Source organism: Choloepus didactylus, chromosome 7 (assembly GCF_015220235.1).
Source record: "Choloepus didactylus isolate mChoDid1 chromosome 7, mChoDid1.pri, whole genome shotgun sequence".
NCBI classification, from domain to species: domain Eukaryota; kingdom Metazoa; phylum Chordata; class Mammalia; order Pilosa; family Megalonychidae; genus Choloepus; species Choloepus didactylus.
The window spans coordinates 23,553,729-23,581,198 of NC_051313.1; the positions used below are offsets into that span (position 1 = coordinate 23,553,729).

Here is a 27,470-nt window from a genome sequence, read left to right on the forward strand (position 1 = left end):
CTCGAGCCTGGGAGTCCAGGGAGTGAGTCACGTAGACACTGCTCGCCTAGCTCGTACCAAAGTGCCAGACTCCGGGAAGGAAAGCAAGTGTTCAGTGTTAACCACTTGGTTTGTACAAACAGTCTGGGCACAGTGAGCCACTCTTACCCCGTTAGGGAACGGAAGAACAATCCTGAAATACAAGTTCCCAGATGCCAGCCAAGGCCCAACCTTGCAAGCAGGCCTCTCTAAGGAGAGCAGTGTCAGGGCTGCTAGGTTAACCCTTGTCTGCAAACAAGGCTTGCTTTTGATTAATGCATCATTTATTCAGGATGTGATATGCAGAAATACAGGAGTAACTCTTAAAACTGACTAATATTTTCACAAATAGAGATTGAAAATATTCAAGTGGTTGTTGTTTCTTGAGTTATTTTGGAGAGTATATAATTAGCAATGTAGAACTCTAGGGGAGAACACACCAGGCGGAGAAACGTTAGTGTAAAGGCTCTGAGGAACGGGGTGTGCTTGGCCTGTTTAAGGAACAGCCAGGAGGCCGTGTGGCTGGAGTGTAGAGATTGAGAGGAAGTACTAGTAGGAGGCCAGCGAAGCGAGGTAACTGGGGTCCATCTTGATAGCCTTGCAGGTTATAGAAATGACATGCTCTGACTTTGATTTTACGAAATCATTCAGGCAACAGTGTCGAGAATAAGAGGGGGGTGGGATGTTGGAGGTGGGGAGAGGAGTGCAAAGGAGAAGCAGGGTTACCAGTAAGGAGATATGGTGGCTTGGAGTTATGTACCCCAGGAAAACATGTTCTTAATTTTATTCCATTGCTGCAAATGTGAACCCATTGTAAATAGGACTTTTTGAAGATGTTATTTTTAGTTAAGGTGTGGCCAACTGAATCAGGATGGGTCTTAGCCCTATTACTGGAGGCCTTGGGGAGAAGGCCACAGGGAAAGAGCCATGGGAAGAAGTCTGAAGTCGATGGAACCCAGAGGAGAAAGAAGACATAGCCACATGCCTTGCCATGTGTCAGAAAAGCCAAGGACCAAGGAATGCCAACAGCCAGACACCACGGTGCCACAGTCTTTGGGGAGAAAGCATCACCTTGCAGATTCCTATATTTTGGACTTCTCATAGCTGCAAAACCATGAAGCAATAAATTCCCATTGACTAAGGCAACCCATTGTGTGGTATTTGTTTTAGCAGCTGGGAAATTAAGACAGGAAGCCACTGAAATTTTTTAGGTGAGAGATAATTATAGATTGGATGAGTGGAGGTAGTGAAAAGTATCCTGGATATATTTTGAAGACAAGAATAACAGGATTTCCTTATGGATGTTATGTGAGATGGGAGAGAGAACATCAAAATCAGGGGCCTGAGCAAATGGAAGAATGGAGTTGCCATAAAAAGAGAAGAAAACTGTGGGTAGAGTGGGTTTCATATTGGAACGGTGTGGGGTGGAATGGAATGGAATGGAATATACCAAGTTAAGTTTTGGATGGGTTGAGTTTATCTCCACTTAAATGAAGATGTCAAATTAGCAGTTAGATAGTTGGGTACAGAGTTCAGGAGGGAGGTCTGGGCCGGACAAAGAAATGAGAGGCACCAATTTAAAGCTGTGAGTCTGAACGAGATCACCAAGGGAGAGAGGGGTGATAGAGAAGAGAAATTGTTGATGGGCAATCCAGAGTAAGAGGCCAGGGAGAAGAGAAGGAACTGACAAGAGGGGGCTGAGAAGGGATGACCAGTAAGATAAATGAAAAACCAAAAAAGTGTGCTATTTCCAAGGTGGAAACAGTATCAAGTTGGAGAGAGCGATCAACTGTATGCAATGTTGCGGATAGGTCCAAGAATTAACCTTTGAGTTAGCAATGTGGGGGCAACGGAAGGCAGCTCTGTGGAAGATGGGGTCAGAAGCCTGACTGGATGGTATTGGAGCACCCACATCTCATTTACATTCAAAGTGCCATTCTATTTCTGACCACAATCTGCATCACTAACCCAGTCAGTCATCTTGCAACTGTCTTACTTGGGTCCCCAGAAACACAGCACAGCTAGAAAAGCAGCTCAAGAAAGATTTCTACCTTTGCAAGAAAAAAAAAAAAACAAATAGTGTTTTTACTAGTGCAAGGAAGATGGTGCCCCAATGGTGAAGAGATAGGAATTTTGTTGTGAGCTTTCATATACACAAAAAGGAACCATTTAGGCAAAATAGGTAGAAATACATCTGAACACCACACTAGGAAAGGGCAATATCTTGGGGTTTTCAATACCAGCAAAACATCCTGGCAATTTAACACTATCCATGAGACCCTCAAAAAAATTTTTATGTTCATGGAAATCTTCCTAAAATCTTTCTAAAATGAATTACACAGCCTATGAATGTGTTGTATTACTCAGGGTTCTCCAGAGAAACGGAACCAACAGGATGGACACATACCTATATATTATTGTAGAAATTGGATCACACTACTATGAGGATTAGCAAGACCAAATTTTGTAGGGCAGGCCACAAGCTGAAAACTCTGATGAAGGGGAGGCTGAATTCCCCAGGAGGAGCTGGCTGTCTGAAGTAGGGCAGAAAATCTTTCTGACTTCTGACATCCTCAATTTTGGGCTTTTAAGACCTTCAATTGATTGGATGAGGAGACTACCTACATTATTGATATAGTTGCAATCAACTGATTATAGATGCAAATCCATCTATGAAATATCCATATAGTAACAATCCAGCCAGTGCTTGCTTGACCAAACAACTGAACATCATAACCTAGCCAAGTTGACACATGAACTTAACCATCACACATGCTATAATCAATAGAACTATGTCTTTACTTGATGAGCACATGTGTGTATACATATCTTGTTACTGTAAGAAGAATAATCTCAGGGGCATCCAAAGGGAATTGTGGAAAGCCGCCTCCCGAATCGGGCCTAGCGTATGCGCTGCAGCCTGCTCTAGAGTTACCCCCGCCCATCGAGTGAGCCAAGATGGCGCCTGCATCCTGTTTCCGCATAGTGACGCATGTATCCGCCACCCGCTCCTACCAATCGAAATCCTGTATACGCGATACTAGCCTAGAAGCTTATTGGTTGTTAATTGTGTATAAAAGGTCTTACCCGGACGGGGTAGGGTGAGACAGCCCACAAGGAGCCGTGCCTGACGGCCACATCGAGGCTGCTCTCCCATGAGGCGCCGTGCCCCGTGTGGGAACCAGTAACACAGAATGTTCATCTAGCTGTAGTAAAGGGCTTGCTTTCACAACTGCCGTGTGGTTCGAGTCGTGATTCATGACCAGGTTAGTTCGCGCAGTCTGCATCTCTCTCTCTCCTTCCCTGTTTCCCCTCGCCGGCCGGGAACCGGGGACCGAGCGGGGCAGCGCCGGACAAGTGGTGGCCCGTACGGGGAAGCTCCTCCTCCTGCCTCGCTCTCGACGGTCCCTCTGTGAGGAGAGCAGCGCTGCGCGTCGAGCTTACGGCGGACTTCCCGCGCCTGATCAACGCGAGAAGGTGAGTGCGTCTTATTACATGATAGTTAGGGCCCGTGGGTTTTCAGGTGACCCCGGGGGACTCGGAAGAGCTCTCCGAGTGACTGAAGTATAGTGCCGACTGCAATCATGGGGCAGTCCGGAAGTTCACCTCTCTTAGCTCCCTTAAAGAACCTTTTGAAACAACGGGGTATCTCGGTCAGGAAAAGCTCCCTTCAGCGTTTTCTTGATGATGTTGATACTTTTGCCCCTTGGTTTGCCTGCACCGGCAGCCTTAGCCTACCCTCTTGGATGAAGCTCGGTCGCGACATAGACCGAGCGCGCCAGACGGGCGTGTGTATGGACCCGATTCTAGTACCCATATGGGAGACCGTCCGTGCGGTCCTTGAACTAGAATCGGCTACCGGCCTAAGCCCGTCCTCTGTCTTGCAAGAAGCACGGTGCGCGCTCCAAGAAACCCAGTCAGTTTCGTCAGCGGACGGCTCCTGTAAGGGCAAACCGCCGGAGTCCAGTGACTCTGACTCAGAGTCAGATAGCGATACTGACGAGAAGGCGGAAGCATCCCCGCTAATTGAGTGGGAGGAGCCTCCCGCCACACCCGTGCGGCCTTCCGCCCCGCCAATGTCTACCGCTGCACCCCCAGGGACACCCCAGCTCCCAACTGACGCCTTGGGCGGTCCCACCAAAGGACCTTGCCGAGAGCTCCCTCTAGTGGCCATGCCCAGTAAATGTAATTATCCTTTGCTGCCAGACCCGGAAACCCCGATGGGTCGGTCAGGGGAGGGGCAACCTTTGCCGTACCCCCCGCCCGAGTATACAGGCCCTCAGGACCCTTTGCCATTAGGTAGTGGTGGGAGACATTTCTGGAGATGGAACCCTTTCACAACATTTAGACCTTTTGGCATGCTGGGTGGCTACCAGCCACTTGAGCCGCAGCCAGTCTCAGAAATGTACCCGGTTATTATCAATCCCCAAGGTGGCAATCGGCACGAATCATATGATTACAAACTATTGAGGGAATTGAGGCAGGCCGTCCATCAGTATGGCCCCAATGCCCCTTATACCTTGAACATGATCGAGAACCTCTCTGCTCTAAATCATACACCCGCAGATATTTTTCAGCTAGCCCGTGCTTGCTTGCCGTCAGGCCGATTCATAGATTGGAAAGCATGGTTTGAGGAGTTAGCTGAAGAGCAGGCCGCAAGGAATGCGGCGGGGAGACGTGGCGGGTGGAATGCTGACATGCTGTTGGGGAGAGGCGCCCATGCCCAGAACCAAACGGGTTTCCCACAAGAGGTCTATGCCCAGATCTTCCGCTGTTTTGTGGGTGCCTGGAAAAAGCTAACAGGTGAGGGAGAGGCTCAGGCCTCACTCAGCAATATACACCAAGGCCCCACAGAACCATTTGCGGATTTTGTAGCCAGGATGCAAACCGCAGCTGAGAGAATCTTCTCAGATCCAGGAGTAGCAGAGACTGTGGTTAAGCAAATGATTTTTGAGCAGTGCAACAAGGAGTGCAAAGTTATCCTGGCACAAAACAGAGCAAAAAATTTGACAGAGTGGGTCAGGCTCTGTAGAGATGCTGGCAGCCCTTTAACTAATGCAGGTCTAGCTGCCATGCTAGCCAGCTCCCTACAGGTGGCTACAAAAAGCCCGAGAACCTTAGGGGCAAAGTCTAACGGGTGCTATGGCTGTGGCCAATCAGGGCACTTTAAGAGAGATTGTCCCAATAGACGTCAACCCCCTGCCACTCAACGGTTTGGCGAACCAGGTGCAGCAACCAGGCCGTGTGGCCGTTGCCACAAAGGCCCCCACCGCGCAGAAGACTGTAAATCGGTTTTCGATGCGCAGGGTAGACGCCTCTCTGGCCGCCCCGAGCAGATTCCAAAAAACGGGAAGAGGGGGTCCGCCCTTTCGACGGACCCCCTTGCATGCCATTCGACAACACAGGATCCGATCAAATTCGTGCGTCCCCCGGCTCAGCAGGACTGGACCTCTGTGCCACCTCCAGACTCGTACTAACCCCCTCCATGGGTGTCCAGTTAGTAGGGACCTCCTTCAAGGGGCCCTTACCGGCTGGTACTGTAGGGCTCATATTGGGAAGAGCATCCACGGCCCTGAAAGGATTAACAGTTATACCAGGACTTGTAGATTCAGATTTCACAGGCCGTGCCCAAGTTATGGTTCAATCTCAGCGGGGCACCTTAGTCATTGCAGAAGGTGATAAGCTGGCGCAGCTCCTGCTCTTACCCAGCTTACATGCAGTCTTTCCAAGCAGAATCAGACAGAGAGGGGAAAAAGGGTTCGGATCCAGTGGAGCGATTTTTGAGGGACTCCATATGTCCCTGGAGTCTCGACCTATGCTAACCATTAAGGTGCAAGGCAGATCTTTCTTGGGCCTGCTCGATACAGGGGCCGATCGGTCTATCATAAGACAACAAGAATGGCCCCCCACCTGGCCAACGAGCAGGGCGGAAGAGCCCATTAGAGGAATAGGCCAAATTTCAGCGCCCATGCTCAGTGCAGCTGCCCTTCATTGGGCCGATGAAGAAGGACACCAAGGCAGTTTCCAGCCTTATGTATTAGCCCTGCCTGTGTCTTTGTGGGGAAGAGACATTCTGACCCAAATGGACGTTACTTTAATTAGCGGCTACTCCCCAACCTCTAAGCGACTGCTAAAAGAAATGGGGTATACCCCCGGCAAGGGTTTAGGAGCTTCACTGCACGGACGTGCGGAGCCTATACAAGCTGCCCCCAAGTCTGACAGACGAGGCTTGGGTTTTTCATAGGGGCCACTGAGGAGAGATTCCCACCCACACCTATAAAACTAAAATGGAAAACCGAGGCTCCGGTGTGGGTGCCTCAGTGGCCCTTGCCACAGGAAAAACTTGCAGCGTTGCACGCCCTAGTATCAGAACAACTAGAAAAGGGCCATATCGCCCCTTCCACGTCACCGTGGAACACCCCTATATTCGTAATAAAAAAGAAATCTGGTAAATGGAGACTGCTACATGATCTAAGAGCTATTAACGATTGCATGGAGCCTTTAGGGCCCGTTCAGATGGGACTGCCCCTCCTCTCGGCATTACCGGAGCACTGGTCGATTTTCATCATAGATCTGAAAGATTGCTTCTTTTCTATTCCGCTCCACCCTGAAGACACCCCTAAGTTTGCCTTTACTGTGCCCTCTAGTAATCAAGAGGAGCCCTGTCAACGCTTTGAATGGACAGTCCTGCCCCAAGGCATGGCTAATAGTCCTACCATGTGCCAGCTGTATGTCGCTGCGAAGCTAGCTAGCACTCGGCAGCAGTTCCCTCAAGTGAAAATCATCCATTATATGGATGACATTCTCTTAGCCCATAGAGACGCAGATCTTCTTAAAACAGTTTTGTCACATTTAGTCCTTAGTCTTAGAGAAGCTAACCTAGAGATTGCCCCTGAAAAAATCCAAATGACTGACATTACCACTTTCCTGGGGGCGAAAGTCGCACCCACTCATGTTTCCCCCCAAAAGGTGTCTCTCAGGCTAGACAATATACACACTCTCAATGATCTACAAAAACTCATGGGGGATATCAATTGGATCCGTCCATACCTAAAAATACCCAATGTCAAACTAACACCTTTGTTCGACCTGTTGAAGGGGGATTCTAATATAAACTCACCTCGAAGCTTCACTCCAGAGGCAAGGCGAGCACTATGCCAGGTGGAACAGGCGCTCAGTGGCGCTGCATTGAAGAGAATAGACCCTGATGAGCCTTTTGAAGCCTGCGTGCTGCCGACAGAATTACAGCCCACTGCGGTACTGTGGCAGCGGGGGCCGCTGCTCTGGGTCCACCCTGGAGTTTCCCCCAAAAAAGTCCTAGAGCACTATCCTACAGCGGTTGCAGACTTGGCCCTAGAATGCATTAAAAGGGCTGTGCAGCATTTCGGTCAGCAGCCCAAAAATCTCAGGGTGCCTTATTCTTCCCAGCAGCTTGAGATACTCACCGGATGCATAGATCAATGGGCCATTCTCCGGTGTACATTTCTTGGTCCCATTAACAGTTCCCTAAGGCTCCTCTCTTGCAGTTTGTCACCCGGCACCCAGTGATTTTTCCCAAAGTAACCTCTCCTAGGCCACTAGCAGGCGCCCCCACCGTATACACGGACGGCTCCAGCTCTGGAACAGGGGCGTATTGTGTGGAGGGGGACACTCCTAAAACAGTGCTCTTCCAACCACAAAAGCCTCAATGGGTAGAACTGCAGGTTATCATTGCAGTCCTGGAAAGCCTTTCCGAGCCCTTAAATGTCGTCTCGGATTCTGCTTATGTTGTGAACTCTGTACAAATTTTAGAAACGGTGGGCATTGTTAAACATTCCTCTACAGTAAGGACGTTCTTTGCCAAACTACAGGAGGTTATATGGACCAGGCAACACCCTTTTTACATAACCCATATTAGAGCCCACACAGGTTTGCCTGGCCCTATGGCCCAGGGGAACCATAGCGCAGATGTAGCCACTCGACAGCTGCACATCTTTCCGACGCTGGTACCGTATCAACAAGCCCGAGAATTCCATGCCAAGTTTCACATCAATGCAGGTACCCTAGCTAAGCGGTTCAGCACACCACGTGCAGCTGCTCGAGATATTGTCCGAGCCTGCAACAATTGTGCAGAGCAGAGAGCAGTCCCCTCGGTTGGGGTCAACCCTAGGGGTCTCACCCCAGGGGATACTTGGCAGATGGATGTCACTCATCATTCAGAGTATGGTAAGATCAAGTACTTACATGTGTCGGTGGACACATGCTCCCAAGTTTTATTTGCCTCTGCTGAACCAGGAGAAAGAGTCTCCCACGTCATTGCACACTGCCTTGCTGCATGGGCAGCTTGGGGTAAGCCAAAGACGTTAAAGACGGATAACGGGCCTGCCTACACTAGTAAATCCTTCCAAAAATTTTGTGACAACATGGATGTCCAATTAAAACATGGCATCCCCTATAACCCTCAGGGGCAAGGAATCATTGAAAGAGCACACAGATCTCTCAAAGACTTGCTTAAAAAACAGAAAGAGGGTATAGGCCACGGCCTGTCCCCAAAAGCTCGACTGTCTGTAGCCTTGCTCACATATAATTTTTTAAACGAAAATTCACAAGGAATGACACCTGCCCTGCAACACACCACCCCGAGTCCTCCGCATAGAGGTCTAGTCCGTTGGAAGGATGTCCTGTCGGGGCAGTGGAAAGGCCCTGACCCGGTGCTCAGCTGGGCCAGAGGCTCTGTTTGTGTTTTTCCCCAGGAACCAGGACGTCAACCAGTGTGGGTTCCGGAAAGACTGGTGAGAACCGTGACATCACCTGAAGAAGCCAAGGAACAGCTGTCAGAAACGCCAACGAATATACAACCTGAACCATTAGACCAAGCCTCCGACCCTGCTGATGATGGCGACGACCGACAAGACGATAATAGTAGGACTGACCACCCCGCGGTTGCCCAAAAAGAGGATCGGTAACTCTGTTCTTTGCTCTCCTATAGCAATCCTTCTAATCTGCCTATCCTCTCTTTTGCTAACCTCTCTGTCAAGGTTGTCAACACCACAGTTGCGGCGAATGCTACTTGTGAAACTGGTATTGGCGAGTTAAGTAAGGGAGTCTTGCTTGAATTTCTTAACGTTACAGGGAAGAGCCGCCAGTCTTGTGAAGGGATCTTGAGTAAAAAGGAGACTCAAAGGTGCCTTTTCCTTCCGGGGTTTGCTCCTACAGTCTGCAACCGTTCCAAAGACCCGGATGCCTCGCCGCCCCGCTATCCTAGTGTATCGCCCAAGTTATGTCTGGCTCCCCGTCAAGGCAACCGACTGGGTTGGCCCTGTTTCTCAAGTTGTTTCACTTAACAATATCCCCTTCTCTAAGTCTAGGCGTCCAAGAGGCATAAAAGAATGGCTATCGAATGCTGCCAGTGTAGCTTCCTCTTTGTTTGTCCCAACGATCGGGCAGGCTGTGCTACAAGCATGGACAGATCGGCAGCTCGCCATAACGATGGAAACGGTAAATGGCTTGGTCAACCTTACCCGAGACGTGCTACGCCGCCACAATCAGATGCTGAACTTAAATTTCCAGGCCATTCAGAAACTCCAAGCGGAGATAGATGAACTTGGACTGGAAACAGATGGACTCTGGAGAGTGCTTCAGCAAACATGTGACACCCGGTGGCTTACGGTTAAACTCTGTGTCACTCCTGTCAGGGCCAACGTGACCGGAAGCATTTCCAGAGTCTCTGATTGGCTGAAAAGGTCATATTTTCCTGAATTTGTTAATCTCTCCCAACAGGTGGAATCTAGTTTAGACACAATTGGGGGGATCAAGTTAAAACCCGTTAAAGTCGATCTCTCCGGGTTAGGCGAGGTTCTACAGAAACTATTGCACAGTGTTTCTTCCTGGTTCTCTTGGCCCAATTTAACTAATTGGATCCTCATTGCAGTGGGATTATTGGTGGGATTAGTCGTTGTTAAATGTTTGCTAGAACGCCTGTTTCAAGCGCAGCAGCAATTGCGTGTTACCACTATGATGGCTATGACTCCCACCTCTGTTACCCCCGATAGTGACCGATTTATTAACCATACCCCTTCCTGGTCGCCTCAGGTGGGGCGCTTTGGAGCAAAATTTGTAGCGAATCGCATGGCTGTTTCTCGGGTGTAAAAGGCGACACCAGTAGTCATAATTTTGTCTCAGGTGGGTCTCTAGGGCAGAGTCCTAGTTGTGGCCAGACTGGACCCTAGCCATTGCACAGAGACACCTAGTGACACCCCCGACTCTGGTTACTGCTGTTCCTGCCCCCGTCGTTGTTCCCCAGTTGCCAGGCAAAGCACTGCAGGGAGAGTCACGTTGCTTCCAGCTTACGGACTCTCCGGTCTCCATATGACGTGAGCATTCTGGTTGGTGCTAGAGGCTCCGCCGCTGGATGGCTGAGGCCTAGTCCAGACTCCCCAAAGCACCAAAGAGGTTGTGAACCATTTGGGTTCACGGGAGCACGCTCATCACTGGAGACACTGGGTCAAAAATAAATAAGAAAGGGGGAGATGTGGAAAGCCGCCTCCCGAATCGGGCCTAGCGTATGCGCTGCAGCCTGCTCTAGAGTTACCCCCGCCCATCGAGTGAGCCAAGATGGCGCCTGCATCCTGTTTCCGCATAGTGACGCATGTATCCGCCACCCGCTCCTACCAATCGAAATCCTGTATACGCGATACTAGCCTAGAAGCTTATTGGTTGTTAATTGTGTATAAAAGGTCTTACCCGGACGGGGTAGGGTGAGACAGCCCACAAGGAGCCGTGCCTGACGGCCACATCGAGGCTGCTCTCCCACGAGGCGCCGTGCCCCGTGTGGGAACCAGTAACACAGAATGTTCATCTAGCTGTAGTAAAGGGCTTGCTTTCACAACTGCCGTGTGGTTCGAGTCGTGATTCATGACCAGGTTAGTTCGCGCAGTCTGCATCTCTCTCTCTCTCCTTCCCTGTTTCCCCTCGCCGGCCGGGAACCGGGGACCGAGCGGGGCAGCGCCGGACAGGGAATAATACTGGTAGTTGCTCAATAAATAAGAACACATTGTTTAAAAATTAAACCTCTCTATTCTGTTGCTATCGTGTCATCTTCCACTTTTCATCTTTGTCAATCCGTCCTACCACATCTAGTCTGGTGCCTAATATTTCCCACGGTTCTGTCTCCAGCTGTCTCACCAGAGAAAATGCTTGGGCTTTGTGTTAGCTTTTTATTCTCTATCAGAAAGACTTTTTCTGATTTCTTTTTGATCCATAATATGCTTTAAGGGACTGAAAGGGCCCAGGATCTGGGTTTTTGGTACATTGGGTATTACTATAGTTTCCACTGTGCAACAGAAATAATGCAAAAAAAAAAAAAAAAAAAATTAAATATGCAGAAATATATTACAAAACTGGGAAAAGAGAAAGAGGCTTAAACATCATGAAATTCTCAACTCATGTCCATGGAACCCCAGACATTTATTCAAAATTATAGGGGAGGACAGTGGGGTATTCATTGGTTGTTTGGGTGGGGGTGGGATATGGAGAAGGTGGTTCAACAGGTTTTCAAAGCAATCTTTGAACCCAAAAATGTGATACAGAGAAACTTGGCTTTGATGTGACAAATTTACCAAGCATTATCCTCAAGAAGGAAATATAAAGTCCCACACCTAATAATTTTAAAATAGAAGCAAACTTTAAAATGCATTTGAGGAGGTGAAACCCCTACTGATGCAGACATGAACTTGGTTTTATCATTAGGTCAATTCTCAGGTTCTATAATGAAAGTTTAACCATTTCAATGAAAAGAAAGGTAACACTTCCCAAAGCTTTCAATATATTTATTGGAGACCTAACTATATGCTAAAAAGAATCTATTAAAATAGCAAATCCTATTTTAGACCATCCTAAATTATATTAACTTGCAAGACTCAAAATGGCAAATCACTTCCCTTTCCACAGACCTGGGAGTCCTGCCACAACAGGAAAGCTTTCAATCACAAGTGCTTTCAATGACCGTGATGGTGAAATTCAAGGTTTCATTTGGCTAATGAGATTTTTTGGTCTGTTTATACCAGTGGTTCTCAACTTTAGTTTATAGAAGAGTCACCCAGAGAGCATATTTAAAATGCAGATTCCCAGGTGTATGGCCCTTTCAATGTCCTAAGATTCTGATGTGTAAATTTGGTGGGGCCAGACAGCTTGCATCATTTAACAAGCACCCCAAGATTCAGATGCAACTCATATGGAGACTCTATATTGTAAGTACCACTGCGAGCCAGGTCACATTCCAGATGGAGTGTAGGCCCATCATATTAATTAATTAAACTATTTAATAATTCCTCTCTACTTTAGATTTAAGCTAATCACTTTTTCATCAGAAACTAATTGACTGTTTCTTTTGTTCCTTGACTGCCTAGAAGATCCCTTTGTAGGATAACCACTTACACCCAATATTAGATATTCAAACTTCATTATTTAAATATGAATTAGCTAATCAGAATTATCTAATGATTTAGCTTGAAAACAAAATCTGTAAGATTGAAATTTTACTTTTTTATGCTATCTGCTAGATTGCATAAAATTTCTAACTAAAACCAAGAAGAAATACTTTCATAACCCATCAATGACCAGCATGATGTTCCGTAGTGATAGCATCAGTTCTCTCACACACACTGCTTCAAGGCTGGCCTTGTCTCCTGGACTCTCTTGCCTTGGCTGAGAATCCTGCCTTGGCTAAGAGTTGGGAAATATAAGATTAAAATGCAGATACTATCTGGGAGGGGCATTTACAATAAGACATTACTGATTATGAACACTTGAGGGGTCCACTATAGCTCAGTCCAGAAAAACTGGAGGTCTTAAAAGAAGGAACTGAGAGGGAAAGGTCCAGAGCCTAAGGCACTTCTTTGCAAGTCCAAGGGACCTTGGGTGGCTTCAGGACACTCTTCTTGGAGAACCTCACAGCAAAGGAAGAGGGAAGAGCCAAAGGGGAGATGGAAGGAGCATGAAAATAGGCCTAGCCTGCTGGATAACACTGTATTTTTCCTACTCCTATTAATGCCTATTTTTGTTCAGTCATTTTATCCCAGAGGACATTGGCAGCATTTGATTATTATATAATCCCAATGTTTCAGTACCAGTGCCAACGCTTCATCCTTTTCAAAGGCCAAGACACATTATGGAATGCCAAGCATAGAACGGAACTCAATGAAATAAAAGAGGGGGTGGGATGTTAGTAGCACAGAAATACTGAGCACATTTATTTAAAAACAGAGAGAAAATAATCAGAATAGATATGCAAAGACCCCAGAAAGATGTCTGGAGTAGCCAGTGGTAAATCCAATGAGAACAAATATCTGAAAACAAAATAGTATGTCTTCATATGATAAGGTTGTAAAAACATATTCTACTTCATGTATTTACAAATATAAATGCTTATTGAAGTTATAAAATATTCTAGATAACTATTAATATTAATTGTGCACCTTCCATGTGTGGCCTACTGCACCAGATCGGAGGTGATAGTGACTTCATATTAAGAACACACATATTGCACAACCACAAGAAAAAATTAGAGATTAGATTGGGTTAACAATGCATTCCTTTTTAAAAACACAGACTTTGTCCAAGATGTAAGTCTTTTGGACACAACTGGCTTATTTTATGTTTTCCACCGAAAGGACAAGTCTCCCTGTTGCCAGCATGTGGCAGGTACACAAAATACATTGACTGTGTGGGTAAATGGAGTTATAAGATTGTACAACATCTAAGGACTTCCACAAGGGAAAATGAACAACAAAACAATGCAGGATAAAACAGGGCCGGAAGGAGGAGGAGGAGGGTGGAGGGAAAGGATCCGGCATAGCCAGGAGATAGTAGGAGAATATGAGGAAACCAGGGAGAGGAGAGAAATGAAGAGGAGACTGGAAACCTGCGACAACACAAAACCCCTTCTGAGCGAGAAATAAGAGATTCGAAGTCTTCCACACACAGACCTTGCTTTGGATCATGGCCACGACTGACTGCCTGAACCAGAGGCAACCATCCTAGCAGCCTGTGAGTGTCCTGTTACCCAGTGGCTGACAGACCCAGTAGGATCTTCCCTCAGAAACGGAGAGGGGTTGCTGGCAACCAGGGACCCAGGAAGAGGGTCCGTGGAGAGTTGAAACAGGGGAGCTGAGCCATTTAAAATATCTTCTAGTTCACAAGGCCAGTTGTGGGACTGCTGAGTTGGCTCTTTGAGTGTCCTTGCTATAATCAAACCCTAGTGCCTGAGGTAATCTTAATGCATTTGTAAGATAAAAGAACCGGATTTACCGTGTGTGTGTGTGTGTGTGTGTGTGTGTGTGTGTCACATGCATACATGCAAACATGCACATAAAAGAGAGGGGTAAGGAGATTTAAGGAAAGAAGGAGCATAAAGCAGAGGTGGTTTGAGGAGGAAGGAGAAGAAAGGAAAATGTGAAGAGAAAAAACACCAAAGACACGCTGCCTTTGCTTTCCCCTCGGCCTGTGGCGTACAGCCGCTCCCACCTGCCGTGGAAGAAGTCATCCAATCATCCAACAGTACCTGTGGCAAGACGTGAAACCTCCTCATCTCTGAATGACCCAGAATTAAGAAGCTGGGAGCATAGAGTCTAGTGCATTTTGAAAGATGCAAACATGAACCCCAGTCAGCTGAACATAACAGGGTTTCTGATGAGATTTTCAAAAGTCAGGCTCAAAAAATCTTAGAAATGAGATGAAGTTTACTAATGTGACCTGATGAAATAAGAGTTTCTGAGAGCACAGTTAGGTTTTATAGTAATTGGGGCATCCATTTACAACTGTTAACTTTTTTCTTGATGGTGAAAGTAATATATACTCATTGTTGAATACTTAGAAGATACAGAATGCACAAAAACAAGTGCATATTGATGTCTGTAGATCTGAGTAATTCCAGAACTCAGAAAAATCAAGGCATTTTGTCATAGTTGGTTTTTTAAAGAGATTGTGCCTCTAGGTTGAACTTTAGCTTTGAATTAGCTTACACCGGTTGGCGGAACATAACTTTTGGACACTTCAATTGACATGCACAGGTCATGAACCAGAATTTCAGGCCTTAAGAAAATGTGGAGCTGGTGCATAATCAATTAATGCTGACTTTGGCAAGTGTCCTGTGGCATGTGGGGCCAACGTGGCATAAACTGTGGTTCTGGATCAATGGCCACAGCTAAAGGATCAGGCATTGCATTTGAAGTAATTTCTGGCTGTACCAGAAAAACCAGCTTCTCTTTTATCCTATAAAGAACTTTATTTGGGGTGTGTCTTGCGAAAGCACCTGAAAAGTCTTTGATATTATTATTAGCTAAACATATGCTATCAGAATGTCAGTGCTTCAAGAGGCTGGAGGGGACAATTGGGGGTGAGCAGAAAGTGAAGCTCACAGCTGTGTCCTCAGGCAAAGCTTTGCTTCCAGCTGGAACAGGAGCTTCCAACCCAGGGAACAGAGAATAGGGTGGGAATGCTGACCTGCTCCCCTCCTGCCCAGCTGCTTGGTTCTTCTTGAGGAGTTCCCTTTCTTTAGCCTATTGTGCTGGTTTGTATATATTATGTCCCCCAGAAAAAGCCATATTCTTTAATGCAGTCTTGTGGGCGCAGACATATTCGTGTGGATTAGGTTGGAACCTATTGATTCAGTATTTCCATGGAGGTGTGCCATGCCCATTCAGCATGGGCCTTGATTAGTTTACTAGAGCACTATATAAGCTCAGACATTAAGGTGGTCATTGCTATAGCAGAGACAGGCATTTTAAAGATGGCCGACGGGAGCTGATGCAGACATTTTGGAGAATGCCTTTTTTTTTTTTTTTTATTAAATTCAGTTTTATTGAAATACATTCACACACCATACAATCATCCATGGTATACAATCCACTGTCCACAGTATGATAACATAGTTATGCGTTCATCACCACAATCTATCTCTGAACATTTTCCTTACATCAGAAAGAACCAGAACAAGAATAAAAAATAAAAGTGAAAAAGAACACCCAAATCATCCCCCTATCCCACCCCATTTGTCCTTTAGTTTTTATCCCCATTTTTCTACTCATCCATTGTGCCGGTTTGAATATATTATGTCCCCCAGAAAAAGCCATATTCTTTGATGCAATCTTGTGGGGCAGACAGAATAGTGGGGATTAAGTTGGAATGTTTGAATTAGGTTGTTTGCATGGAGATGCGCCCCACCCAACTGTGGATGATAACTGATGGGATATTTCCATGGAGGCGTGGCCCCACCCATTGAGGGTGGGCCTTGATCAGTGGAGCCATATAAATGTGCTGACTCAGAGATGGAACTGAGTGCAGCTATGAGTGACGTTTTGAAGAGGAGCAAGCTTGCTAGAGAGGAACGTCCTGGGAGAAAGCCATTTTGAAACCAGAACTTTGGAGCAGACGCCAGCCACGTGCCTTCCCGGCTAACAGAGGTTTTCCAGACGCCATCGGCCATCCTCCAGTGAAGGTACCCGATTACTGATGTGTTACCTTGGACACTTTATGGCCTTAAGACTGTAACTGTGTAGCCAAATAAACTCCCTTTTTATAAAAGCCAATCCATCTCTGGTGTTTTGCATTCTGCAGCATTAGCAAACTAGAACATCCATACACTAGATAAAGGGGGTGTGATCCACAAGGTCTTCACAATCACACTGCCACCCCTTGTAATCTACATTATTATATAATTCTCTTCAGGAGTCCAGACTGCTGGGTTGGAGTTTGGTAGTTTCAGGTATTTACTTCTAGCTATTCCAATACATTAAAACCTAAGAGGTGTTATGTATATGGTGCATAAGAATGTCCACCAGAGTGACCTCTCGACTACATTTGAAATCTCTCAGCCACTGAAACTATTTCGTCTCATTTTGCATCCGCCTTTTGGTCAAGAAGATACTCTCAGTCCCACGATGCCGGGTCCAGATTCATCCCTGGGTGTCATATTCTGCATTGCCAGGGAGATTTACAACCCTGGAGTCGGGTCCCACGTAGCGGGGAGGGCAGCGAGTTCATCTGTCGAGATGGCTCAGTTAGAGAGAGAGAGGGCCACATCTGAGCAACAAAGAGGTACTCAGGGGGAGACTTAGGCACAACTACATGCAAGTTTAGACTGGAGAACGCCATTTTGAAACGCAACCTGGGAGCAAGCAGATGCCAGCCACTGCCTTCCCAGCTAACAGGTTTTCCGGACACCACTGGCCATCCTCCAGAGAAGGTATCTGTGATGGTTGGGTTCATGTGTCAACTTGGCTAGGTGACCCAGCTGTCTGGTCAAGCGGGCACTAGCCTGACAATTGCTGTGAGGATATTTGAGGCTGGTTTGTTGGATCATCAGTCAATTGACTGCAGCTGACTGATGACTCATCAAGGGGCGTGCCTTCCACAACGAGAGAATGCAGTTGGCTGGATTTGGTCCGGGTGATCAGTTGAAGGCTTATAAGCGGGACGGTTAGAGAACCTTCACTTCTTCTTCGGCTGCCCAGTGAAGCATTTCCTGGGGAGTTCGTCGAAGTTGCCGGTTCATTTCCTGAGGAGTTCATCGAGCACGTTCGTTGAAAATCCCAGTTCATTTCCTGAGGAGTTCGTCGAAGTTGCCGGTTCGTTTCCCGAGGAGTTCATCGGACATCTTCCTTGGAGTTGACAGTTTGTTACATCTCTCATTGATTCTGTCTCCCTAGAGAACCCTAACTAATACAACTTGGTACCAGGAGTGGTTCTTGAGAAACAGAATCTTAAAATGGGCTTTTACAATTTGTTTTCTACTCTGATTAGATTCAGAGGCACTAATGACTCTATTTCCAATAATCAAGAGGGCACTGACAGTCCATGGCATGAGTTGGCAAAGGAAATACGCAAAATAGCACCATTTGATTCTCCTAATCATACTCTAGTACGAAGCAAGGCTCTGGGTGACAGTGCTTTCGACACTTTCATGGAGTTTTGCAGTATTAAGAGGTATAATGATGTTGGCTGGCTGTTCTTAGATACTTTGGATACAGTTGTAAAGAGAAAGGGATGAGCTAAAGGCTTCAAATTCAAAACTTAAACGCGGTATGACAGATGTAAAGGTTTCCATGTGTGCCCTAAAAGAAAATCTTATTTCCTGTGCTCACAGACTGGAAGTTTCTGAAAATCAGACGCAGTCTCTCATTGTGCGAGTAGCATATTTACAACGTAAACTAAAATCTCAACCTCTCAGGGTGTCTGCTGTTAAAGTAAAGGCATTGATTGGAAAAGAATGGGACCCGGAAACTTGGGATGGGGACATATGGATTGATAATAATGGCAGTGAGGACATTGGAACCCTGGATTCTGCTGGGTCATTGTTAGATTTACCTGTAGAGGGCTGTCCTGGGGAAACAGCTTCTCTGCCTCCAGTCTGCCCTAAGGAGCCTGCCACCCAACCCCCACCTAAGGAGATTAACCCTTCAGTGCCTGCTAATACTGTTTTAAGAGATGAAAATGCAACAGAATGTCCTGAGGTGAATGGCTTGAGAGATAATTCTAACTCTTTTCATGACCCACCCCCACCACCAGTTTTTGCTTCAAGACCTATAACTAGGCTCAAGTCCCAACAAGCCCCAAAGGGTGAGGTACAAAGTGTGACTCATGAGGAAGTATGCTATACTCCAAAAGAACTGTATGAGTTTTCCAACTTATACAGACAGAAACCAGGGGAATATGTGTGGGAATGGATATTAAGAGTGTGGGATAATGGTGGAAGGAATATAAGGTTGGATCAGGCTAAATTTACTGATATGGGCCCACTAAGCAGACATTCTGCATTCAGTGTTGTAGCTCGAGGGGTTAGAAAGGGTGTTAACAGTTTGTCTGGGTGGCTGGCTGAAACATGGATCAAAAGGTGGCCGGCATTACCAGAGGTTGAAATGCCAGAACTGCCCTGGTACAATGTGGAGGAGGGGATTCAAAGGCTTAGAGAGATTGGAATGTTAGAATGGATTTATCATGGAAGACCTGCTCACACAGCCCTGGAATGTCCAGAGGACACACCTTTTACCAGGACTGTAAGGAATAAATTTGTGAAACTAGCTCCATCATCCCTGAAGAGCTCTGTAGTCGCCCTTCTCTGTAGGTCAGATATTGCTGTAGGAACTGCTGTCACTGAGCTGGAATCCTTAAACACAATGGGGATAATCGGGTCCCGAGTCAGCAGAAGCCAAGTGGCTGCAGTTAATCGCCACAGACAAGGTGGGCATGGCTACCATAACAGAAAACAGGCTCAAAGCAGCAATCAAAATAATATGACTCGCAGAGACTTATGGCGTTGGCTAGTGGATCATGGAGTACCAAGTAGTAAAATAGATGGGGAATCGACTGAATTCTTGTTTGAACTATATAAGCAGAAGAATTCTAGGTCACGTGAACAAAAGTCTCCCTTGAATTACAAAAACAGAGAGTCACGGCCCCTTAATCAATTCCCAGACTTGAGACAGTTTACAGATCCAGAGCCCCTTGAATGAAGGGAAGGCCAGGTGCCCTTGGGAAAGGACCCTGTTACACTGCCAAAAATTTATACTGTTAATCTTCCTCCCAGCCTTCCCCAGGGGGACCTATGGCCCTTTACCAGGGTGACTGTGCATTGGGGAAAAGGAAATGATCAGATATTTCATGGATTATTAGACACTGGGTCAGAAGTGACATTAATTCCCAGAGACCCAAAACGTCACTCTGGTCCACCAGTCAGAGTTGGGACTTATAGAGGTCAGGTAATTGATGGAGTTTTAGCTCAGGTCCATCTCACAGTGGGTCCAGTGGGTCCCCGGACCCATTCTGTGGTTATTTCCCCAGTGCCGGAATGCATAATTGGAATAGACATACTCAGAAACTGGCAGAAACTCTGACTCCTGGAGTGAGGGCTATTATGGTGGGAAATGCCAAGTGGAAGCCACTAGAACTGCCCCTGCCTAGCAAAATAGTGAACCAGAAGCAATACCGGATTCCTGGAGGGATTGCAGAGATTAATGCCACTCTCAAGGGCTTGAAGGATGCAGGGGTGGTGATTCCCACCACATCCCCATTCAACTCTCCTATTTGGCCTGTGCAGAAAACAGATGGGTCTTGGAGGATGACTGTGGATTATCTTAAGCTTAACCAGGTGGTGACTCCAATTGCAGCTGCTGTTCCAGATGTGGTATCATTGCTTGAGCAAATTAACACATCCCCTGGTACCTGGTATGCAGCTATTGATCTGGCAAATGCTTTTTTCTCAATTGCTGTCAGCAAGGACCACCAGAAACAGTTTGCATTCAGCTGGCAAGGCCAGCAGTTTACATTCACTGTGCTACCTCAGGGTTATAGCAACTCTCCAGCCCTATGTCATAATATTGTCCGCAGGGATCTTGATCATTTCTCCCTCCCACAAGACATCACACTGGTTCATTATATTGATGATATCATGTTGACTGGACCTACTGAGCAAGAAGCAGCAACTACTCTAGATTTGTTGTAAGGTATTTGCGTGGCAGAGGATGGGAGATAAATCCAACAAAAATACAGGGGCCTTCCACCTCAGTAAAATTTCTAGGTGTCCAGTGGTGTGGGGCCTGTCGAGATATTCCTTCTAAGGTGAAGGATAAACTGCAGCATCTGGCCCCTCCTACAACCAAAAAAGAGGCACAACGCTTAGTTGGCCTCTTTGGGTTTTGGAGACAACATATTCCTCATTTAGGTGTGCTACTCCGGCCCATTTACCGAGTGACTAGAAAAGCTTCTAGTTTTGAGTGGGGACCGGAGCAAGATGAGGCTCTGTGACAGGTCCAGGCTGCTGTACAAGCTGCTCTGCCACTTGGACCATATGATCCAGCTGACCCAATGGTGCTGGAAGTGTCAGTGGCAAATAGAGATGCTGTCTGGAGCCTTTGGCAGGCTCCTATAGGAGAATCACAATGCAGGCCCTTAGGATTTTGGAGTAAAGCTTTACCATCCTCTGCAGATAACTACTCTCCATTTGTTAAACAGCTGTTGGCCTGCTACTGGGCCTTAGTAGAGACAGAACGCTTAACCATGGGCCACCAAGTTACCATGAGACCTGAGTTACTTATCATGAGCTGGGTGTTGTCTGACCCACCAAGCCATAAAGCTGGGCGTGCACAGCAGCACTCCATCATAAAATGGAAATGGTATATACGAGATAGAGCTTGAGCAGGTCCTGAAGGTACAAGTAAGTTACATGAAGAAGTGGCCCAAATGCCCATGGCCCCCACTCCTTCCACCTTACCTTCTCTTTCCCAGCCCATAGCTATGGCATCTTGGGGAGTTCCTTACAGTCAGTTGACTGAGGAAGAGAAGACTCGGGCCTTGTTTACAGATGGTTCTGCACAATATGCAGGCACCACCTGAAAGTGTACAGCTGCAGCACTGCAGCCCCTTTCTGGGATGTCCCTGAAGGACAGTGGTGAGGGGAAATCCTCCCAGTGGGCAGAACTTCGAGCAGTGCACCTGGTTGTTCACTTTGCTTGGAAGGAGAACTGGCCAGAGGTGCATCTGTATACTGATTCCTGGGCTGTTGCTAATGGTTTGGCTGGATGGTCAGGGACTTGGAAGGAACATGATTGGAAGATTGGTGACAAAGAAGTCTGGGGAAGGGGTATGTGGATAGACCTTTCTGAGTGGGCAAACAACATGAAGATATTTGTGTCCCATGTGAATGCTCACCAGAGGGTGACTTCAGCAGAAGAAGGTTTTAATAACCAAGTGGATAAAATGACCCGTTTGGTGGATACCAATCAGCCTCTTTCCCCAGCAACTCCTGTCATTGCCCACTGGGCTCATGAACAAAGTGGTCATGGTGGTAGGGATGGAGGTTATGCATGGGCTCATCAACATGGACTTCCACTCACCAAGGCTGACCTGGCCACAGCCACTGCTGAGTGTCCAATCTGCCAGCAGCAGAGACCCACACTCAGTCCCCGATATGGCACCATTCCTCGGGGTGATCAGCCTGCTACCTGGTGGCAGGTTGATTAAATCAGACCACTTCCATTATGGAAAGGGCAGCAATTTGTTCTTACTGGAATAGACACATACTCCGGATATGGGTTTGCCTTCCCTGCACGACATGCTTCTGCCAAAACTACGATCCGTGGACTTACAGAATGCCTCATCCACCGTCATGGTATTCCACACAGCATTGCTTCGGACCAAGGAACCCACTTCACAGCAAATGAAGTGAGGGGATAGGCACATGCTCATGGAATTCTGTGGTCTTACCATGTTCCCCATCATCCAGAGGCAGCTGGGTTGATAGAACGGTGGAATGGCCTATTGAAGACTCAGTTACAGCGCCAACTAGGTGGCAATACCTTGCAGGGTTGGGGCAGTGTTCTCCAGGAGGCTGTGTATGCTCTTAGTCAGCATCCACTCTATGGTGCTTTCTCCCATAGCCAGGATTCATGGGTCCAGGAATCAAGGGGTGGAAACAGGAGTAGCACCACTCACTATCACTCCTAGTGATCCACTAGGTAAATTTTTGCTTCCTGTCCCTGCAAGTTTAAGCTCTGCTGGTCTACAGGTCTTGGTTCCAAAAGGAGGAGTGCTTCTACCAGGAAACACAACAATAATCCCATTGAACTGGAAGTTAAGACTGCCACCTGGCCACTTTAGGCTTCTTATGCCTCTGAATCAACAGGCAAGTAAGGGGATTACTGTACTGGCTGGGGTGACTGATCCTGACTATCAAGGAGAAATAGCACTGCAACTACACAATGGAAGTAAAGAAGAGTTTTCCTGGAATACAGGAGATCCCCTGGGGCGTCTCTTAGTACCACCATGTCCCGTGATTAAAGTCAATGGAAAACTGCAACAACCCAATCCAGGCAGGACTACCAATGGCCAAGAAACTTCAGGAATGAAGGTTTGGGTCACCCCACCAGGCAAAGAACCACGGCCAGCTGAAGTGCTTGCTGAGGGTAAAGGGAACATGGAATGGGTAGTAGAAGAAGGTCGTGATAAATATGAACTACGGCCACGTGACCAGTTACAGAAATGAGGACTATGATGACATAAATATTTCCTCCTCGTTTTGTTATGATTATGTTTGTATTTGTCTGTAAAGCAAATATCTTTGCTTTCTTCTCTGTCTTATCCCCTTATCATATGGCATAAGCTGTAACGTTCATTTTGAAGGTATGGTATTAGGTGATGTGTACAACTGCCAAGTTGACAAGGGGTGGACTGTGATGGTTGGGTTCATGTGTCAACTTGGATAGGTGACCCAGCTGTCTGGTCAAGCGGGCACTGGCCTGAAGATTGCTGTGAGGATATTTGAGGCTGTTTAATAAACCAAGGGGCTGGTTTGTTGGATCATCAGTCAATTGACTGCAGGTGACTGATGACTCATCAAGGGGCATGCCTTCCAGAATGAGAGAATGCAATTGGCTGGATTTGGTCTAGGTGATCAGTTGAAGGCTTATAAGCGGGACGGTTAGAGAACCTTCACTTCTTCGGCTGCCCAGTGAAGCATTTCCTGGGGAGCTCGTTGAAGTTGCCAGTTCGTTTCCTGAGGAGTTCATCGAGCACGTTCCTCGAAAATCCCAGTTCATTTCCTGAGGAGTTCGTCAAAGTTGCCAGTTCGTTTCCTGAGGAGTTTGTCGAAGTTGTCAGTTCATTTCCCGAGGAGTTCATCGGACATCTTCCTTCGAGTTGACAGTTTGTTACATCTCTCATTGATTCTGTCTCCCCTAGAGAACCCTAACTAATACAGATGCAGACATTTTGGAGAGTGCCATTTTGAAACACAACCTGGGAGCAAGCAGATGCCAGCCACTGCCTTCCCAGCTAACAGGTTTTCCGGACACCACTGGCCACCCTCCAGTGAAGGTATCTGATTGTCAATGCGTTACCTTGGACACTTTATGGCCTTAAGACTGTAACTGTGTAACCAAATAAACCCCCTTTATAAAAGCCAATCCATTTCTGGTGTTTTGCATTCCGGCAGCATTAGCAAACTGGAACACCCATGCCTCCTTATAGAATATAAATACAATGCATATAAAATAATATGCATGTAACACATATTCAGTCGCTTCTCCTTATTCCAGTACTTCTGTTCTGTAAAGTCTCCAGAAACGCTGTATGAGTGAATACCGAACCATTGCTCCTGGGGGAAATTCAGGGTTAGGGTCTTGCAAGCCTCTGGTCACAATATTTTTGTCAACAGATCAATGCACAACCTTGTTTTATGTGTGTTAAAGACACCTTATTTAATATATAGCATTGATTCATTCACATTGAACTAATGGCCAACTGCCCTCACTCACACCTGAAGGAAGCTGATCTAACACATGTACTCTCCCCCCAAGGCACATCCCAGCCTCCTGAACTTAGGAACACTAGACAGCACACTTCACCATTTTAAACAGCAAAATCACCTTCAAAAAGCACTGAAATGTGAAAACCTGGCACTCAATAGACCACAAAAAAGACTCTTGTTCATGGCATGAGATCTGAAACTAGAAGGCAGAGGGTCATCTTGTTTGACCTCAGCTGGGAACGTGGGCATCAGGTGACTCTAATGTTTCCCCACCCTGCGCATGTCCGCAAATGACCGCAAAAGTGTCACAAGTATCAACTTGGGAGTTACAAAGAAATTTTAGCAAGTAGGTGAATTTACAAATATAGAATCCGTGAATGAGCATTGACTCATAATATATAAATAAAATCATTTATAATAATATAAATAAAATCATAAATCATATTTATGTATAATACATAAATAAAATAAAGGCCACTTAGTGAAGAGTTTAAGGGTTAGTGGGTACTGCAAACAAAAGGCTTGAACAAAGATTTTATTCATGATGAGCAAGTCCTCAACCCCACAGCAACTGCAGGAGACCTCTAATTAAGCCAAATTAATAATAGCTTTCCCCTGTACCCCTAGAGCTTTATTCTTTTTGCAAAAGAGTATATAAGTTGATATTCATTTGCTACTATGGTTTCCTTTTTGATTAAAAAAAATAAAAGGAATCATTTCAGAATATTTTTGACCTAAGTTGCTGACCTAAAACAAGCGTGCCTAGAAAAAGGGAGCTTGCACCTGTGCATGGTCTTGACTGCACTCCATCAGGTTTTTTAAAGTGATTTATTATTCTCTTAGTATTCTGATTCTTAAAAGAATAAAAGGTGCATATTTAGAACAAATTACTATTGTTGCTTATGCAGCACAATCATTCATTTTGCCATTCATTTAATCAATAGTCAATGGGCCATTAGCATTGCAAATTACCCCTGAAAATGAATCATCTTACAGAATATTCATTTATCAAATTTTCTTAAATGAAAGACAACATAATTGCAATATGGGACTTACACCAAACCAGTAATAACTCTCAAGATTCACAGCTAGAAATGAGAACAGTAAAAAGAATACTAACCATACCTGAACTAATTCAGTCTTTAACTCTTCTTTTTCCTCCTCTGATAGCATGTTAGAGAAGTCAGCACTGGCTACAGCATCTTCATCTCTTCCTTGCAATGGCTCAGTCTCCAGCAAACCTTAGGCAAGAATGATAAAACGTAATGAATTTTTAAAGTGAATTTAGCCAACTTCTATTTCCACAGCCTGGAGGGCTAGATACACTGACGACCCTCATACCGAAAACAACTAAAAATTCCAGAGAAAGGTATCTTTTTAAATGTGTGATGAGCTGGCAAGAAAGGAAAGAAACTAAGAAGCCAAGAAACCAGTGAATGTGGGAAAGTCAGAGATGTACGCAAAACAAGTTTTCATCAAGTTCTACAGCAGCCAAACAGGTGGATTCCAGCTTCAGTTTCACTGTTCTGTGGGGTGCAGGGGGCAGAAGACCTAGCCCTAGGCCACCCAAGGAGAGGAGTTTAATATGAGATGTGAGATACCTGCATAAATCGGAGTCCCACAGGGTCTACCCACAGAGTATGGTGAACTAGAAATAAACGACTACATTCCTCACAGAGACCTGCAAGGCCAAATGCCTGTCCTGAAACCTCATTGCTGAGTAGACGGAGAAAAATATCCTTCTCCTGAGAATTCATAATCCTGAATGTGACTGCAAGTGAGCTTGCAACTTGAATGACACCCCTGGGGTGGTCCAAAACAACCTTGACATAACAATGTAAAGTCCTAAAGACTTTTTCTTTCTTTTTTGGCTTTTATAAAAGGGAGTTTATTTGGTTACACAGTTACAGTCTTTTTTTTTTTATCTTCATTTTATTGAGATATATTCACATACCATGCAGTCACACAAAACAAATCGTACATTCGATTGTTCACAGTACCATTACATAGTTGTACATTCATCACCTAAATCAATCCCTGACACCTTCATTAGCACACACACAAAAATGACAATAATAATAATTAAAGTGAAAAAGAGCAATTGAAGTAAAAAAGAACACTGGGTACCTTTGTCTGTTTGTTTGTTTCCATCCCCTATTTGTCTACTCATCCATCCATAAACTAGACAAAGTGGAGTGTGGTCCTTATGGCTTTCCCAATCCCATTGTCACCCCTCATAAGCTACATTTTTATACAATTGTCTTCGAGATTCATGGGTTCTGGGTTGTAGTTTGATAGTTTCAGGTGTCCACCACCAGCTACCCCAATTCTTTAGAACCTAAAAAGGGTTGTCTAAAGTGTGCGTAAGAGTGCCCACCAGAGTGACCTCTCGGCTCCTTTTGGAATCTCTCTGCCACTTTGGATGTGGTAGCATGCAGATATGAACCTTGCAAGCAGCAACAGCTGTGAGGAAATGTCACAGGCTAATTGAATGTGGTGGAGCAGAGAGATGAGAAGTGCCAGGGTCTCATCATGCCAAATACTAACCCAGGAGTAGCTCTACTTCTAACACACCATATGTGATAAATGCCTTATTATGTGAAATAGTAAGTCCTTTCATATGAAAGTCTCTCATATAAGGCCCCTCCACACCTGACAGACCCACATGCATGTGTTTTCTGGAAGACCTACGAAACAGATTCACACATTTATGGAAACTTCATTTATGACATTTACAACAGCACTGAGATTTATATGTCTATGGGGAAATGAAGGTCTTTTAATAAATTGTTTTAGAACCGTTATTCACATGGAAAAACAGTCGGACACCATCATACCATTCACAGAGGCAAACCTATAAACATTTTAGAAGACAATCTAGGAGTTTATATTTATGGATTTCTGGATAGGAAGGTATTTCTTAAGACACAAAAGGGGCAGACGATGAAAGAAAGGATGGATAAAGTTAAGAATGCCTCTTCATCAGACACATTATAAGGAAAATGAAAAGACAAGCCATTAATTGGAGAAGATATCTTCCACATGTACAACTAACAAAAGATTAGTTCCCAGAATCTACAGAATTCCTACAAACCAATTTTAAAAAGTAGAAGTAACCCAATACAAAAGTGGGTAAAAGACTAGAAAAGACCCTTAATAGGAAGGAATCACACAT

The 27,470-nt window shown here is 45.8% G+C and overlaps 1 protein-coding gene across 5 annotated transcripts in view; it reads right to left on the reverse strand.

Moving 5' to 3' along the window:
* Positions 1–27,470, reverse strand: part of TPD52L1 (TPD52 like 1) — a 148,986-nt gene that overhangs the window by 44,496 nt on the left and 77,020 nt on the right. For all 5 annotated transcript variants that reach the window (XM_037843965.1, XM_037843964.1, XM_037843963.1 and 2 more), the window contains exon 2: positions 25,421–25,536. In XM_037843965.1, coding sequence (XP_037699893.1) covers positions 25,421–25,536 — 116 coding nt within the window. The remainder of the gene's footprint in view (positions 1–25,420; positions 25,537–27,470) is intronic.